General features: G+C 42.6%; 1 protein-coding gene across 1 annotated transcript in view; it reads right to left on the reverse strand.

The window, feature by feature from the left end:
• Nucleotides 1-10,715: 10,715 nt before the first annotated feature.
• Nucleotides 10,716-17,661, reverse strand: part of trim71 (tripartite motif containing 71, E3 ubiquitin protein ligase) — a 31,486-nt gene continuing 24,540 nt past the window's right edge. Inside the window, exon 7 of the mRNA XM_030741856.1 lies at nucleotides 10,716-17,577. Within this exon, the coding sequence (XP_030597716.1) occupies nucleotides 17,005-17,577 (573 nt within the window). The 3' untranslated portion in view covers nucleotides 10,716-17,004. The remainder of the gene's footprint in view (nucleotides 17,578-17,661) is intronic.

Below are 17,661 nucleotides of genomic sequence, written 5' to 3' on the forward strand. Positions count from 1 at the left end.
AGTAGGTTGTAGCTGTGAAATAGAGAAACAGTATGAGTGTTTGTATGTCTGATATGCTCAAACAGCTTTAGGTTTTGGAGGTGTTTTTTTGAAATCCTTACAATTTGAACACGCAGTAGGTTCCAGATCAAAGACGATCAATCACGATCAAAAAAGCAAGTTTTTTCCAGCAAATGATCAGAAAACAGATGAAACATGCAGAATATGAGTGCTTGGCTCTGTTGATCTACGTCACAGACATTAAACTGATGCAGTTTTGCTGTTGGAACAAAGGTATTTACATGATACTGATGCTCAAAGTTGGCAGAAGAATTGCGCTGAACAGAACCTAGAGTTTTCTTTTGGATTGTGACGCTTGGAATGTAACATTGGTAAACTGAGCTTTAATGTGTTTTCAGCGCTGAAGACTTCATGTGGATTCATGGATGCGCTTTCCAAATCTCACTCCTCTGATTCATCTGCAAGCTCGGGGTATTGCGAGCTCCTGTGGGCTGTCAGCTCAGAGATGGAGACATACAAGCATGAGTTGGACCTACAGGAGCAGAGCTAATTGCAAGTTGGTTGTTGTCATTTTGGCTGCCCTCGAGTCAGGTGTACACAGTTCGGTTCCCAGCTTTATCTTTCTCAGGTGAAAGATGGAAGTTGAGGGCTATTGCCTGAAAAATTCAGCTGCCAGCCACCTCAGCACTTGGCTGTGTCACCATTGCATCTGTCTTGTATTAAGCTAATAAACCAACCAATACTTGATGGTTTCCAATACTGCACACAGGGGACACCTGGATCTTCTTCCAGATTTAGATTTATGTGCAAAGGCGGTGCATTATATGAGGCCCTGATGATGCTGCTGATGATGATGATGTCCTTCCACCTCAAGCAGCAGCTTTGCTTTGGGATATTTCTCTGACACACCTGGCTGCCTCTTCTTGCTGGCACCAGGTTTTGGTATTTTTGGTTGAGTGGCCTTTTCCCAGGTAGGTTTCATTGTTTCTGGACCCCCTTAGCCTTGGCTGGATATAACTGACTATGTGCTGGTACTTAAGGGCAAGTACTGCTGTTCCATTTCCACTTTGTCACTAGTGTTGGAGTAACACCGCTCACACTTGAGCCTCAGAGCTCACTGATAGTCATGTTCACCCTTGCTTTGGCACCTTTTTATTCTGCCAGCAGGCTAGAGATGACAGTAAGAGGTATAAGTGAGGGGCCTGGGTAGCCTAAACCATTTCCTTATTTGGGACTTCACCAGTCTCTACAGCTAATTTGCGTGAGATACACCCATGAGTGAGGGCAGCAATGAAAATTGAAAGCTTAAAATTGTATCCTGCCTGAGTTACTCTTGAGTGTCCATCTGTTACCATTGTCCAAGACTTTTTAGGGGCTTCTCAAGCACAGACAATTCGTCACTGAGTCGGACACTGGAAATCCTTCTGTATTTACCAGGTTTGCTCTCCATTCATGAGCATTTATTAGAGCATTTATTTATTATTTATTAGATGTCCGATGTGTACACATTGTTTATGACGGATCTATCAAAATACTGATGACTAAGGTCTGAGCTCTCATTACTTAGAGTAATTTATAAAATGGGCCACGAGTCTTCAAACATCCAGCGAATTCATCTAAAGCATGCCAGAGCTTCAGAATAAAAGCGTCAACATGAAGCAAACTTTGATGCTCTTCACCAGTGGGTTTTTCACAGTCATCAGAAGAGGAAGAAATGTTTTTGTTCAAACAGAAAACTCTATGAATGAGTGGGAGGTAAAGAGAAAGGACCCAGAAAGGAACACAATCAGGACACAGATGCAGAAAAATGGGGGTGTTACAGGAAGAGAGAATCATGGGTAATGCGGTATGTTGCAGATGATTGAGCTCTGTTCATGTAATAACCTGCGTGTGTGCGTGTGTGTGTGTGTGTATGTGTTGACCTTTTTTTTTTACACTGGCAACATGGGAATTTAGTTTTTAAGAGGTTCACTGTCTTCAGGCTGTTTGTACTTGAGACAGACTTGCAGGAAACAAGAATAAGAGAGACGAGGAGACACGCTGAATGAATAAATAAGATTATTATATTGACGGCAGCACCTGTTTATGCACGGCTGACTTCAAGGGGGTTGATGTAACAAACAAGAGGAGTGTGGAAAATCACAAATTGGCTGGATGAATTATAAAAAACAGACAAATGGTGAAATTAAGCCAGTCTCCGGAGAGACTGAGAGCTTTTCAAGGAGCAAGATAATACCGAAAAAAAAAAAGTCAATAGTTGAATATTTCTGAAAATATAAAGTTGTGTAAGTTTTAGCAGGAAACCTGTGTCTTTTTTTTTTTTCAAATCCTGCTGTGATTTCAAATATGTGGAGCCCCAAAACTTTCTGTAATACTGTCCACCAGCCAGAGTATGACATGCTATTGAGCATTCACATAGTTATTGGATGATCCAGTTTATAAAGCACGTTAACTTTTTGTATATAATAAAAAAATATTACTTTACCAGACTTATCAGGATTATTGCTAATACATTTCTTTTCGATGTAACCTATCATCAGCTAATAGCTATAGAAACTGAAACGTTAACGGCCACGTTGCTGCTTGTTTTACTTCAACTCAGAAAGTTGTGCCCTGAAGTTTTCTGAATTTTCCTAGTTAGGAGTCATTTTATCTGATTATTCCAACACAGCATGTAATCACTAGCATATTTAGGTTTCTTACGTGATCTCGTGCACACATCACTCAAACAACAAATGTCCATTTGACTCAACCACCAGTTGCTAGGGGAAAATGTGTATTCCCCAACTGGTTGGCAGTGGTTCCTGGAGGTTGCTACCTCTCACTGGGTGAAATTGGTAATTGTTTTCTTCCCCTTTGCTTCCTCTGTGGCTACATCTGTGTAGGACATGCAGTGATCCAAAGTCAGTCTCATCGTGCTGAGAGGATACATGAGATGGATGGACGAGTAATTTGCACCGGCGAATACTGTGCCCAGAACAGCAGGGGTCACTGGGCTCTGACATGGCTCTATCTTGCAACTGTCACTTCTTATGGTTGTCAGTGCACTGCTCTCTATGAAGGCACGCTCAAGTGTGTGCGCACGCATGCACGTGTGTGTGTGTGTGTGTGTGTGTGTGTGTGTGTGTGTGTGTGTGTGTGTGTGTGTATCTAATAAATGTCTCTGATACACAATGACTAGGTATAGTATTGGTGAGCTTAGATAAAACTGGAGGTTACAAGGCTGCTGTGAGTCTGTATTGATTTATGCCCCCACCCCCCCACATTGTTCACATTGTGTCTGACAACCCTGCTACTGTGGAGTTGCCATGATTCCCTGACAGGACGGGAGAAGGATGACGATGTCGTGATGAAATCATCTTAGGAAGAAATAAATCAGAGCGCATCGTATCCGTAACTTACCACATGTCGTCAGCTGCTACATGAGCACGGTGTCATCCACGCTCCTCCATCCCATCATCTTAAGAGGGAGTTTAAAAAAAACTACCAGGAAGGAAAATGAGCCAAAGAATGACTCAACATGTCACTTTGATCTTCCTTGGCAGAAAATGGGGCATGAACTTCTGAGGTTAGCATTCATCGAGTATTACTGTCATCTGTGTAGAAGAGTGTGTGCGTGTAAGTTTGAGAGTGGGGGTGTGTGAATCAGTGTGAAGGACTGTGTGTGAGACTCATGGACTGTCCTGAAAGTAGGTCTTTTCATCCTTTAAGAAGGTTCCTTTGTATATATGAAATATTTCTGAGGTGTCCCAGTGCCGGCAAGCACAATGACCAGATACAGTATAGAAAAGATGGATGTAGCAGCTGTGACATCATGCATTGTTAATATGAAGTTTCAAGTTTGCCATTGTGGCCATCTTTGTTTTTTGGAGGCAGAAGTGAGCACATTTGGAAGTTAAGAACTAAAAATAGCAAGTTTGATTAGCAAGGTTCATCCAAAAACTTTCAATCACCAAACTGTAGCACAGACTTCTGGATGTCCCTTAGCACAATTAACCACAGCAAGGCCTGTTATTTATCAAATATTTGGATTAAAAATGCTGCAAAATATATCAGCTCCACAAATACAGTTGAGAGATATTAAGGGTTTTAGCAGACAAGGCAATTTCCTGCTAATCAAGGCAGCTAGCAGCCTCTAACAATGCCTAATGTTAAGCCTCACTATAAAAGAACTGGGTCACATGGGCCTAGAGACTGGTTGCCAACCCCCTGGCAACCTCTGGTTTTGCCTCTGGTTTGCAAGAAAAAAATGCATATTCCCCGACTGGTTGGTAAGTGGTTGCTGGAGGTTGTTGGGTGAAATCAGTCCAAAAAAAGGGTGCTGAACCAAAAACCTCCTTGTGATTGCTTTGGTCACCAGCTAATTGCCACAGTCACCTGTGACAGATGCCAGTTTGTCTGGAAACAGTCACTAACCAACCACTGAGTGGTAGTAAAACTCAGTTTTCAAAACTGGAAATGGAGAACGTTCACCTTCAAAGTAAAAGCGCCTTACCTCCAAAAAAAGAAAGTCAAAACTATCTACCTCCAAAATGTTGTATATCTATATCTTCTATTTATATCTGCCCCAGGCAGCAGCAATGACTCATAAATCAGCATGTCTACAGCTGTCCTTGAAGTTTTTGTTGTACTCTATATTTCTTTGTGACTAATTTTACCTAGCAACCTTAAGCAACTGCTTGCCAAACAGTTGAGGATTACATATTTTTCCCAGCAACCGGTGGTTACCGGGGGATCTCTGATCATCTCTAAGCTGGGGCTTAGCAATCAATTTCAGTGCCAGCAACTTCTAGCAATTGATCACGACCAGTCAGCAACTGGTGGTGGCCGAGTGGTCACCAACCTAGGCCTGTGTGACTGGGGCCTAAGTAGATTAGTTACATAGAAATCCACCCTTCACATAGTTGAAATGAAGGAGGAAATTAGCCAAAAAGTCGAAAGCTGGATGTTTGTTTCAGCTCTAATGTTGGGTATTTCAGTGAGTCAGTCTGTGGGGACTGACTCACTTTTGGAGCCAGCCTCAAGTGGTCACTCCATGAACTGCAGTTTTTGAGGCTTTAGCTTCCTTTTTTTGCATTGCCACCTGCTTATAGATGTACAATAAATGAGGGAAAGTCTTGGCTTGACACAAACTGTCCCAGAAGCAGCAACAAAAAACTAACAGTTGCTGCTTCTGGACATAAGGACAATTTTAACACCTTATTTTTAGCCCCCTGCTGAGCAAAATCTGTCTGTACATTTCTGTCCACAGCTCTGCTCAACAGACATGAAAACAAGCAACAGGGAAACATCCAACTACATATATTACATGACACCACACACACTTGGAGATGGAGCTGACGTGAGCATGTTAGGACACAGTGTGTGAGCGAAATGAAAAATGAAATGGGGGGGGAAATACGGACAAGGCATAAAATGTGTTTTCTGAAATCCACAACATCCAGTAAGAAGTTTTTCTTCCTGTCTTCACTTTGTTATCTCTCTGAGTGGAAAGCCTCATTATCTCATGAGCAGGCTTGTTTTCTGGTTGTCTCCGTGATGAGGCGGAGCGTAAACATTTCTTGGCTGTGAGTTGGGGTCAATCTGCTTGAAAAGTCTTTGAAGAGTGTGAAATACAAGACAGAATCGATGCGTATCTCTCTCTCTGGTTTCCTCTCCCTGCTGCTCGTACCACACATCTACCCCTCTCTTTACCGCCTTCCTGACACTTCTTCAGTTCAGAGGGTTGAATTGGATGTGAAGGCACATGAAGGGTGTGGTGGTGGTGGTGGGGGGTGGGGGGGTGGGGGTGGAAGGGGTGGTCACATTCCTCTGGAGTATCGAATACGTCACGCCCACCGTCACCTCAGCGTCAAGACTGCGTCAGCAGTCAGCTCCACTCTGTACAAATGGGGTCGGTCAAATCCGCCCACGCCTCGGTGTATCAGGTGAAAAATCAGGTCCCCCAAACCTCCCCTGTCTGTGGTTGCCTCAGGCAATGCAAAGAGTTTTGCCACCTCGGTCAATAAAGACACGATTTGAAAACCATTAGAACTGCTTCCAGGTTTTTCCAAGGGTAGCCCCAGTAAGCTGCATAGGCAGAGATCACCCTCACCAACTTCTGACGCACACCCAGTCGTTTTGCTCTGGAAACAGAAACCACTCAGGGCGAGAGGCAGGGTACACCCTCTACAGGGTGCCAGTCTGTCGCAGGGTTAACACAGAGAGACAGACAACTATTCACACCTACAGGCTATTTAGAATCACCAGTTAATCTAACCCCACTAGCTGCATGTCTTTGGACTGTGGGAGGAAATCGAAGTACCCAGAGAAAACCCACGCAAACACTGAGAGAACATGCAAACTCCACACAGAAAGGCCCGGGCCAAGGTGGATTCTAACCCAGGACCTTCTAGCTGTGAGGCAACAGTGCTAACCACCATGCTGCCCTGAGAAACAATGTAATACATTTTAATTATTGCTTATACTTCTTAATAATTTCTTGGTTCAGTTATATTTAACATTTCTCCCACTTACTAACTACTAAAAACTGTGAAACTATGCTGCGCGTGTATTCCAGCTCTTTGGTGGCTAAAGGTGACTGAAGCTTTCGGATGATTCTGGCAGAACAGTCGAGTTTGTGCCGCCACCAAAGCGAAACAGTCTGGATCTCGGTGCTCTGCGGGGCCCTCTCAGTCTGCTACAGCTAATTGGCTCCTCTGAGAGCCACGTACAGTCACTCATACACACAGTGGATGCAGAAATCAACACGAAAACACTGACACACCAACTCAGGACCTCCCAGCCATCTGCTGGGGGCTCGCACATACAGGTGCTCCTGTTTTCCCAACTCTGAGCTCAGGAGACGCTCGAGGTCCCAGCAGCCTGCTGTTGTGTTTGATCAGTGACGCGCCTTCATTGTCATTGTGCTTCTGCAAACCTGCAGTTCACAACTCATCTCTGTCTTTTTGTAACCTCCCCTCCATTGCTGCCTGAGGACCAGAGGAGCACTTTACACAGCAAGAGAGCTCATCATCATCACTTTTATGCCTCACGGTACACCCGCATTTTATGCAGCTCGCAAGAACACAGTATCATAACACAAATCCACTGCGGCAGTGAGGTGTAGCACTGCTGACATCAAGTTGCAGAGACAGGGAACTACATCCGGATGTACTTTTTCCCTGAGGGAGGAAAACATGAAGACCATAAGCACTCCAGCTCACAGGCACTTTGGGGGAAAAAGAGGTGCTCAAGACAGACAGGAAAAAAGAAAAGTTCATGAATTGTTCACATATTTGTGTTCTGATGTGACAAAACTCGAGAGGAAGCAGATTAAAATAATTTTAACAGAAATATTTTGTGATTAAGCTGTAATGGCTAATGCGGCACCTCATTGATCTGAGCCATTGTTAATCAAGTCTGCATCTCATGAGCTTTCACAGAAATCCAAATGTGGTCACTTTTGGCTGGAAACAAAACAAAACAAACAAAACAAGAAGAACGGTGCCTTCAAAAACTTAGTATCAAGGCTTCAAAATAAAGTCAAAGTGATGTCAAGGTGGTTGTTTCCATCTTATATATACAGTCTATGCATGTCACCCAACAGTGGAATACATTAATTAATAGGTTTTTCGTGAAGGTTCCATTTCTCCAAAAGTGTGATCGTTTTTTTTTTACTATATGTTTTAACTTAAACTCACAAAACCGCGCCTGCTAGATTTGATGTTTCTGGAGTTAGAAGGCTAGCTGAGAGGATATGAAGGTGTAGACTGTCATAGTAAAGACTTTGTACCTGCTTTAAGGTCAGCTCTCGGTTCTTATTTTTCAGATGTAGCCATGCTTACGCTTCCTCTGTGAGTCCTTAAACACAAATATAGACCATCAGCACCCTGGAGCATTTCCTTAAATACCAGACCACACTCTTTATCAGCCTTCCAAATTATTATTTATTTATTTTTTCTTGCCATGTGGTGAAGAAAATTAGAGACATCCTGTTCCAGAAGGTATCACTGAGCACAGGAGCTTGTTTGAAGAAATGATATAGCAAAATACACAGATTGAGTGTAACATTATGACCACCTGCCTAATATCGTGTTGGTCCCCCTTTTACTGCCAAAACAGCCCTGACCCATCAAGGCATGGGGTCCACTAGACCCCTGAAGGTGTGCTGTGGTATCTGCACCATCTTTAAGTCCTGTAAGTTGCAAAGTAGGGCCCCCATGGATCAGACTTGTTTGTCCAGCACATCCCACAGATGCTCAGTTGGATTGAGATCTGGGGAATTTGGAAACAAAGTCAACATCTCAACCTCATTTCCGTGCTACTCAAACCATTCCTGAACCATTCTTGCTTTGTGGCAGAGCCACAGCCATCAGGGAATACAATTTCCATGAAAGAGTGCACATGGTCTGCAGCAATGCTTAGGTAGGCGGTACGTGTTAAAGTAACACCCACATGGATCGCAGGACACAAGGTTTCCCAGCAGAACATTGCCTAAAACGTCACACTGCCTCTGTCAGCTTACCTTCTTCCCATAATGCATGCTGGTGCCAGGTGTTTCCCAGGTAAGCAATGCTCACGCACCCAGCCATCCACATGATGGAAAAGAAAACGTGACTCATCAGACCAGGCCAAATTCTTCCATTGCTCCGTGGTCCAGCTCTGATGTTCATGTGTCCATTGTTGGCGCTTTTGGTAGGTGACAGTGGACAGCACGGGCACCCTGACTGGTCTGCAGCTATGCAGCCCCTTACACAACACACTGTGATGCACTGTGTATTCTGACACCTTTCTATCAGAACCAGCATGAACTTTTTCAGGAATTTGAGGTACAATAGCTCATCTGTTAGATCGGACCACACGGGCCAGCCTTCATTACCCACGAAGGATCAATGAATCCTGGCTGCCCATGACTCCCTCGCTGTTTCACCACTGTTTCTTTCCTGGGCCACTTTTGAGAGACACTAACCACCTCAGACCAGGAACACCACACAACACCCCTGCAGTTTTGGAGATGCTCTGACCCAGTGGTGTAGCCAGCACAGTTTGGCCCTCGTCAAACTCACGCAGATTCTTGTGCCTGCCCATTTTTCCTGCTTCTAACACATCAACTTTGAGGACAAAATGTTCACTTGCTCCCTAATACTGTATAACCCACCCAGTAACAGGTGCCATGATGAAGAGGTAATCAGTGTTATCCACTTCACCAGTCAGTGATCATAATGTTAAGCCTGATCGGTGTATTTCAACATGAGAGAGAAACATTTTCGTGAGGGGGAAATAAAACAAAATTTCACCTTTCTTATTTTAGCCCACAGTGTAGATTTGGCAGCGACAGCTGACTGTGATTTAAAAGCCAGAGGTGAGCACTTTTTGCTCGAGCTTAAGCCCAGGAAGGCATTGAAGAGTTGGTCAGTGCATAACCCTGCAGCGGACACGTGCACACATTTTTTTAACTCCTTTTAAAAAACATACGAGGTACAGGTACCTGCCAGTAATTACACTAAAATCATTTGAAATTCACTCCTGCACAAGAGCATGTCTCATGATAATGATGCGACTTCAACGAAGAAAGATTTTATTTATTTTGCCTGTCATGCCCACTAGGTGGAGATAGCAGCCCAGAATGCACCAGCATCAGTTGTGCTGGCTTTCCAAAACTCAATGCACAACTTATTTTAAATATTTATGGATTATATGTAGATTGTTTTTGGATACTCTGATTTTAATTACATATTACTTTGTGATAAAGAGCATTTCAGTGTCCTGAACTCCCACAAGACAAGACACAACCACCATTACTGAGTCTTCACACATTCCTAAACTGCTAGTTACCTTTCTTCAAGTACTGTCCTTAAACCCTGGATAAATACATGAAAGTCCCAAATTTGTGCCTATTATTAAATTTACATTTTCTATATCGCAGCACTGACCCCTCAGGAAGAAAGCTGCTTATAATGAAACACTTGGGAAATTCACCTTCACTAAACTCCAGTGACAGCTGGACAGCTATTAATCAGCTAACATTATTCATGTTAGCAGTAATGCAAAGAAAGGCTCATTACCTAACAGGTGAAATGTTCACTTCCCTCCCCCAGTGAAACCAGTGTCTGTCCAAACCAGTTGAAAAGTAACACAGGGCAGGTTTTTCAGCCTAGACCAGGTTTACCCATTTACTGTCTTATTCCAGTGAGCTCTGTGTGTGTGTGTGTGTGTGTGTGTGTGTGTGTGTGTGTGTGTATTACTAATCATATAAAAATGTAATACAAAAACTCTTGGGGGCAATTTCAGTTATTTAGGCTCTATATGAAGATGCGTGCGTTCCTACACAGTATGTAGTTCATACTGTGAATTAAGTAGTCCTGAAAAATTAAGTGCACCTTCACAGCTTCCATAGGAAATGAGTGTAAACAGCAGCCAGGTGATGCTAATCAAATGCACTTGATTAACTGTTCATGAGCAGTTGTGAGCACCTCTATATAAAAAGATGTTTTGGCAGTTCACAGGTGTGGAGCATTCAGCTGTGTGTCACAAACTTCCCAGGATTGGACGTCCCAGCATATCGGCACCAACACTGCAGTGCAGCTGTCAATCACAGTGGTGGTGGAGGGGTGATGATTTGGGTGTGTTTGGCAGCACCGTGCAGTTAAAGTAAGAGTCACAGGACTTTTAAGTCAAAGAAATTCAACTTTATTTAAGTGTAAACAAAGAAAACAACCCAAAATTAAAAAAAAAAAAAAAAAAAAACTGCATAGGAAATGTTTAAAGTCCACAGAGTGCAGAGAGAGCAGCACGTGGCCAATATATTATAGTCTCCGCTGCTTTATTTAGACTGAAGACCTGACATTTGCACTTCCATCCACTGCAATGTGCAAATGTGTGCAAAATAAAATAAAATAAAATAAACGCCACACACACCAAGGTTTAACTGATAATGACACACACTGCAGCGTGGATGAGGAAGCACCAGCAGCACCCATCTAAACTCAGCCGGCCACGCGGGCTCGCCCTGTCTCTTGGACTGTCAGGAGGATACATTCAGTGGATTTCTGCTCAGACAACACAGATGAGCACACGCGCACACACACACAGCGCCCACTCAACACACAACCGGCTGCTGGGAGAACAGGACACGGCGGACAGGACGAGCTGGATTGAAGCAAACCGATCCTGTCGTGGCTGATATTAAAGCTGCCTTCTTAAAACACAGCGCTGTTAAATGTTGGGACATTTTCTGCGGTCTCTGTCCTGTCCTGTAACGCTACCAGCAGACAGCTGCAGCCGAGAGAGCTACAAGATCCCATTTAACCCTTTTCTTCACAAAAATACATTCTAAAAGGGCCAATGAGCATCAAGCGGTGTGAATATTTGTACTTTTTGTCAAAGAAAAAAGAAACTTGAACCCAAAAAAAAAGAAAAAAAGAAGAAGAAGAAGAATCGGGGTACAAATCAAAAGCATTATTTTCAAATTGAGAAATTATTGGTTTTATAAAATGCAAGCGGGACACACAAAAGAATCAGACTAGCACAGAGAGATCATAACAGTGGGGGTGGGGGAGTCACTACATTATCACTACACGATTCAATGAGACACCTGCAGCACAGCGCTGCTGAGAACTACCTGAGTTTTGTCTTTTTCCTTTCTAAGATTTCCCAACCCCCTTTTTTTTTTTCTTTTCTTTCTTAGAGCATACAATCATTTAAAAAGGAGGTCTACGACCTTCCACACCTCGCATGGTGCAGCTTTGCGTTGTTCTCTCCCATCAAGTTGTGAGAGGCCAGAAGTAAAATGCTGGACAAAACACCCCAAAAAAAGCAAATAACAAAAAAAAGCAATGCAGAGCAGGGCTGCAGTCGACTGATCATGTGCTCAGCAGCCATCACTACACGCAGGTGGGTTTGGATACAAGATGGGGAGATGATTGCTAGTTTGTGCTGGGGAAACCGTGTCGTTCCTCACACCTGCTAATGGATTTATCATGGTAAATTGAGTAGGGAAGCTTTTTACAACAGGACTTCAGCATGAAATGACAGTATGCCAATGCGCCTACTCATTAAGCATATTAGGGGGGGAGTTAAGGAAAATTAATCACTAATGGTTGAGGGTCGCACCAGCCAAAACTCTGCCTGTTGTTTCTCTGGAATCAAAGTGTGGCTACCCAAACAGTTGGTGCTTTGCAGAGCCTCTAGAGAACAGGAAATACAATCACAAAAGTCAAAGGTTAATTCCATTCAATGCAATCCCAACACACACGCACGCACGCACACGCTCATCTTTGGGCATACATTTTGGTAAAACCACCCCAATAATCAGCTACCCACTCCATCTGAGTTTTTCAACAGCTATCTAGGAGACATCAGTATAATACATAGACTTTTTAAAGCATGCAACAAAATTAAAAGCAAATAAAAAGGTTTAAAATACATTTTTCCTCTTTAAGAGTGAAGACCTAAGGATCTTAAAGATAGAATTCTGCAATCTTAATTAAAAAAATAAAACCTGATGCAACATGAATGAACATTTAACAGGGTAATACTGAGAAGAACAAAAAAAAAAAAAAAAAAAATCTTATTGGTTGAAACTCCGCGTTGTGGTCAAAGCAGCAGGGTCAATATGCTAACAGCTACATCCTGGTAATACACAAGCCTGTTTAGCATAATCCTCCCATGCATTTGTTTAAGCCAGTGATTCCCAACCTTCTTCATCTGACGTTCCCCATACTGTGTCCTGTCATCGGCCATTCATCCGCTACCTGAATCTACTACTCCACTCCAACAGCAACTTATTTTTTAGTGAACAGCAATTGTTTATCCATACTTTCATCTGGCAATTTCAACTGCTCAATCCATTAGTTCACAATTTATCTGCTACCTGTACTTTAAGTAAAATAACAGAAACTTTTATTAAAATTGGAAATATTTTAGCTAGCTATTTAAGGTGTCCTTCACATCCTTTGTTGGCCCAATAGTTTATTTCTTTATCCATATCATCATGTAATTGTGTAGCTATGCTTTCTTTTCTTTTCTTTTTCTTTTTTTTTTGGCTAAGCCCAGTCTCCTCACAAAACATGAAATAGTGTCAACATTTTTTTTTAGTGTTCATGAACATAAATTATGTGTTTTTTTCTGTCAGTGAGCACGTATTTGTGAGTCATGTGTATATTTTGTGTCAGAATCACGCACTTTTAGCACAGGCAGTATAACACACGGACGCAACTTCTGGGTCGGAAAACTGAAGCTGACAGGGAAGTGCCTTAATCCCGCATTCTGTCTGAAGGCCACCAGATGGCGATAGCTGTGGTTGTTAAAAGACTTCCAGTCCTGTATAAGTCTGTGGGAAGACAGCTTACTGTCTTGATCTCCGCAAAGACTTGCGTGAAGAGTTTATGGGCTCGGTCACTCGTTTCAGGTCATCCTGAATAAAAGTTAAGTGTACTTTGAAACATGGTCACACCATGTAATCTACTACCACAGGGGTCACTGGTGGCCTTGACCCTTGTGGTAGTAAAAGGGTTAAAAAGACATGACAGCAGTGGTATATTAACTCCACCCCAACCAAATCCCAACTAAAGATGAAACAAATCGTGTGACATGCAAGACTCAAATTGCGGTCTCTGGTGGCTCACTCCACTGCTGATTCCTCCGACCTCCAAATGCGCACTTTTCCCCCTCCACCTTTTAAAAGTGGAAAAAAATGTCATTTTATGTACATGAACATGAATCCAGACAGGGAGAACAGACTGATCAAAAGTTGTGTTCAGGAACATGAAAATAATGTTGGGAAATTCACGCTGAGGAACACAAATCGATAGATTAAAGTAACCACTTCAGGAACGGCCGTCGGACTACGTTGCGTCCCATTAACTCACAATTTGAAGTGTTAAGTATACTTCCAACCATTTACTCACTTCTTGAGAATCTATTTTAATTAGCTCTTTTCGGCAGCTTTTCCCTGCTTCTTTATTTTTGTCACCTGTTAACTTTCCAGCTCACATTTCCTCAGCTTCACTCATTTCTTCACATGAAATGGGGAACATCTCTTCCTGGTTGGGAATCACTGTTTTAAACAATAGTCTGAGAGGTGGAGTTCAGTTATCTTAAAGAGATCCACAACCAACATCGAGAAAATCCTTAAAATCCACGTGGAAATATTGGTCAATTGTGCTGAAATACGAGGTAATTCATGTGCATTCAAAGGCGGACATGTGATGTTAATTCTTTAAGAGGCCGTTTCCTCTTCCCCTCACCCCTGGCTCACGGTAACAAAGTACAAGTGGAATCTGCATGTCCATCATCATGAGGTAAAAGATAAATGGGGCCCAGCCCTCTTAAGTGCATCCAATCAGAGGAAGAGGATTTATCCTCAGGTTCTCCAATTTAACATTTGCATCTAATGATATAATGGTCCAGTGACAACAGCGTGGTCCAAAACTCTAACTCTGCTTGGCACAGAACTCTCAGAGATCATTTTGGCACAATGCTTTCATCTGATTCATTTGGTTTCTTAGTCAGAAAAGGCATAATTTACCAGGCCACTTACAGTACATGCAACAAACCAAGGGCTGTTCAGATTCACAAGCATGGAGCAATGACCATAAAGCACGTTATTCCAACTTGGAACTGTACCACGATCTTTGGTCCTAGAGTTATGGGAACATGCACTGTAATGTGACACAAGAAGAGGTATATGTGTGAGGTATAAATATCCAAGGAGGTATGCATAAATAAAAGGGTAAACATGAGGTAATCAGAATGAATAACATAAGTAGAGGTATTTGAATGTTTAAATGCACAGTAGCAATGAGTGACAAACTTGAGGTATTTAGGAGTTTATGTATACGAGAAAGGAGCTCCAACGACGACTGAGGTAAAGGATATCTGAGATAGGAGGATGTAAATCCTGATCATGCTCAGGTGAGAGCCAGTCAGGCAGTATTTAATAGTTCAGGAATCTTTGCAAGGCTAAAGAAGTGGCAAACAGAACCTTAATTGTCTAGTGGTTGCAGTGATGGGCAGACTGAATGGAGGACAAGGGGAGTATCGAAACCCCACAATGCTTTCACCACAAACAAGTATCCATCACTTTCGTCATGGTAATTTGGACATGTGCGAGGCTAATCAAAGACGCTACTTTGAGCCTATGGGCCGGGTAAAACTGTGGCACTGTATGATGAGCTGAGGTGACAAATGTGAGGGGGAGGGAGAGTTTCTCTTTGGTGCGGGTATCTCCTGTTCTCCACAAAAAAAAAAAAAATCTACTTTGAAAATGCACTCATACAGCCAGGGCCTTGGTCGTAGCAGTAAGTGGAAGTACTTGTGCACACCCAACTATGACCCAAGCACACTTTACTCTTCAAAACCTAACATAGATGGTGCTATGAACTATTTCAATAGGTTTTATTAACTTTAGACTTCTCAACAACAATGATTATTTGAGAAATGTTTTCAATGGGGATTCTGATTTTCTTTTAATTGCCAAATCTACTGTTGGCCATTGTGCAGAATTTCTAACTTTGGTTGACTCTAGTAGTTGTTCTGTAGACCTCCGTCTTTAGAGGAATTGGTCTACTAGCATTCAGTCTGGAAGTGTCTCAACTCCAAGCATCAAGAAGATGATTCGAGCTTTGTGGTGGTCCTCTCTCATTGGATAGGACCGAATCCTTGGCCCCAGGAGCCAAAGGGAGTGGCTTTCAACCACAATCTAAATCCCAAGGATTGTAATGTTAGGCCTTTAATCTGATGTCATTAATGTCATCTGGATGGCCAAATAATGGGTCCACTGCTGAGGCTTTCATCACACAGCACGCCTCATCAAAATTATGTCATTCAATTTCTTAAATTACCACTTTTTTTTTTTAAATTCAATGTTGACATGAATCTGTAGGTACAGATCTTGGAAGAGTCAACTCCAAAATCCTTTGTTGGGTCTTCCCATTTGGAGAAGACTGTTTTCCTTGCATATTATTATTACTTTATTTAACTGACTGGTTAGTAATTACAAATACATCAGTTTATCCAGTCACTGGATTGGGAAGCTGGGGTCTGTGTGGGTTCAAAGTCATTATAAGAGGGGTTATTTAAGGGATCATTTAAATCTGATCTCCTGAACTTTATATTTCTACATATCAATAAATTCATCATATAAGCCTTAGCCAGTAAAGCCAGAGGGAGAGCCTGAGAAGTACTGTTAATTTAATCAGTCTTAGGGTGACCTGAGCTCATTTTAATTCTATCAAGTTTGGCATTGCTTCACACAGTCTTCTTAGGCTATCATAACACTAGAAACACCACAGAGCCGCACAAAGACAAGGGTCGATGCACAAGCAAAAAACTAACTACCCTACAAACATCAAAAAGACACTATCCTACTAGTTTCCTCTCAGCCAAGCCTTCTAATTAGGATGAATCATGCAACCTCTACAGCGGTCTGAGTATTGTCTCAGCAACAACATTCAGGAGGTTTACTCATATTTGAAAATGCACAGAATGAATTCCATTAATCCTGTGCAAATATTATATGTAGAGTCTATTGGGGGTTTTTTTCTGTCTTTTAAATAACAAAGTATAGAGGTAGACATTTCTTCTTTGTAAAACTTCACGGACAAAAACCTCTGCTCACAGACTGTGTGTACATTCATAAAGAGCTAAATGAGGTAGGTACGGAGCAGAGATTACAAGATTTGAACAAGTGAGAAATTCCCTGAGATGTTTTCTTAAAGGAGAGCTGACAGAGAATTCAGAACAGCTGAGACAAAGGAAGGGAAATATGGCTCTTTTTCGATTGATTATCAATTTGTAGAGGTCCCCTTTGTTGTATATACCACAAGTATCTGATTTTGTAGAATAGAAATGAAAATGACAAAAATAATCTATAGTTTTAATTTCCCTTCATTTCAGCGTGCTCCCATTCATCTTTGGGCTCTCCTCGTTTCGGCCAATTCATTCTCTCTCTACCGTTTCCTTCACTGGAATATCTGCAAAAAGGGTATAGGTAGGGAGAGAATGCAAAAATAGACTTTTCTTTTAGAATTTGAGGATGCGATTATTCCCAAAGTCAACGACCACGATGGCTCCATCGGGTGACACAGCCACACCGGAGGGGCGATCCATCTGTCCGAAGCCGGTTCCCTGTGAGCCAAATTTGCATAAGAAATTTCCATTGGGCTCGAATATTTGGATTCGGTGGTTGCGGGAGTCGGCCACGACGATGCGGTTTTCTTGGTCCACAGCGACGCCCTGGGGCCGCAGAAACTGCCCGTTCCCGGTGCCCTCGGAGCCCAGGAAGCGAGCCGACTGACAATCCGGCCGGATAACCAGGAGCCGGTGGTTATTGAAGTCAGTCACCACCAGGTGGTCTTCGTGGTTAAAGGCTACTCCTCTGGGAGAGTCAAAGTGTTTCCACAGGGCCCCTTCAAAGCCATACTTGTTGAGGAAAGAGCCGTCAGGGGCGAAGATCTGCACACGGTGGTTCCTGGTGTCTGAGACCAGGATCTTACCCTCGGAGTTGACGGCCACATCCCAGGGATAATTAAACTGCCCATTCTTGGTACCCTTTTCCCCAAACTTCAGCAGAAACTGGCCCTCAAAAGTAAACACCTGTCAGACAGAGCAAATGTCTTTGAGCCGCATATGTTTACATGTTGAGAAGATAGAAAGTAAACATAAGGAACTATATGTTTA

The sequence above is a fragment of the Archocentrus centrarchus genome, chromosome 11 (genome assembly GCF_007364275.1).
Source record: "Archocentrus centrarchus isolate MPI-CPG fArcCen1 chromosome 11, fArcCen1, whole genome shotgun sequence".
NCBI lineage: Eukaryota > Metazoa > Chordata > Actinopteri > Cichliformes > Cichlidae > Archocentrus > Archocentrus centrarchus.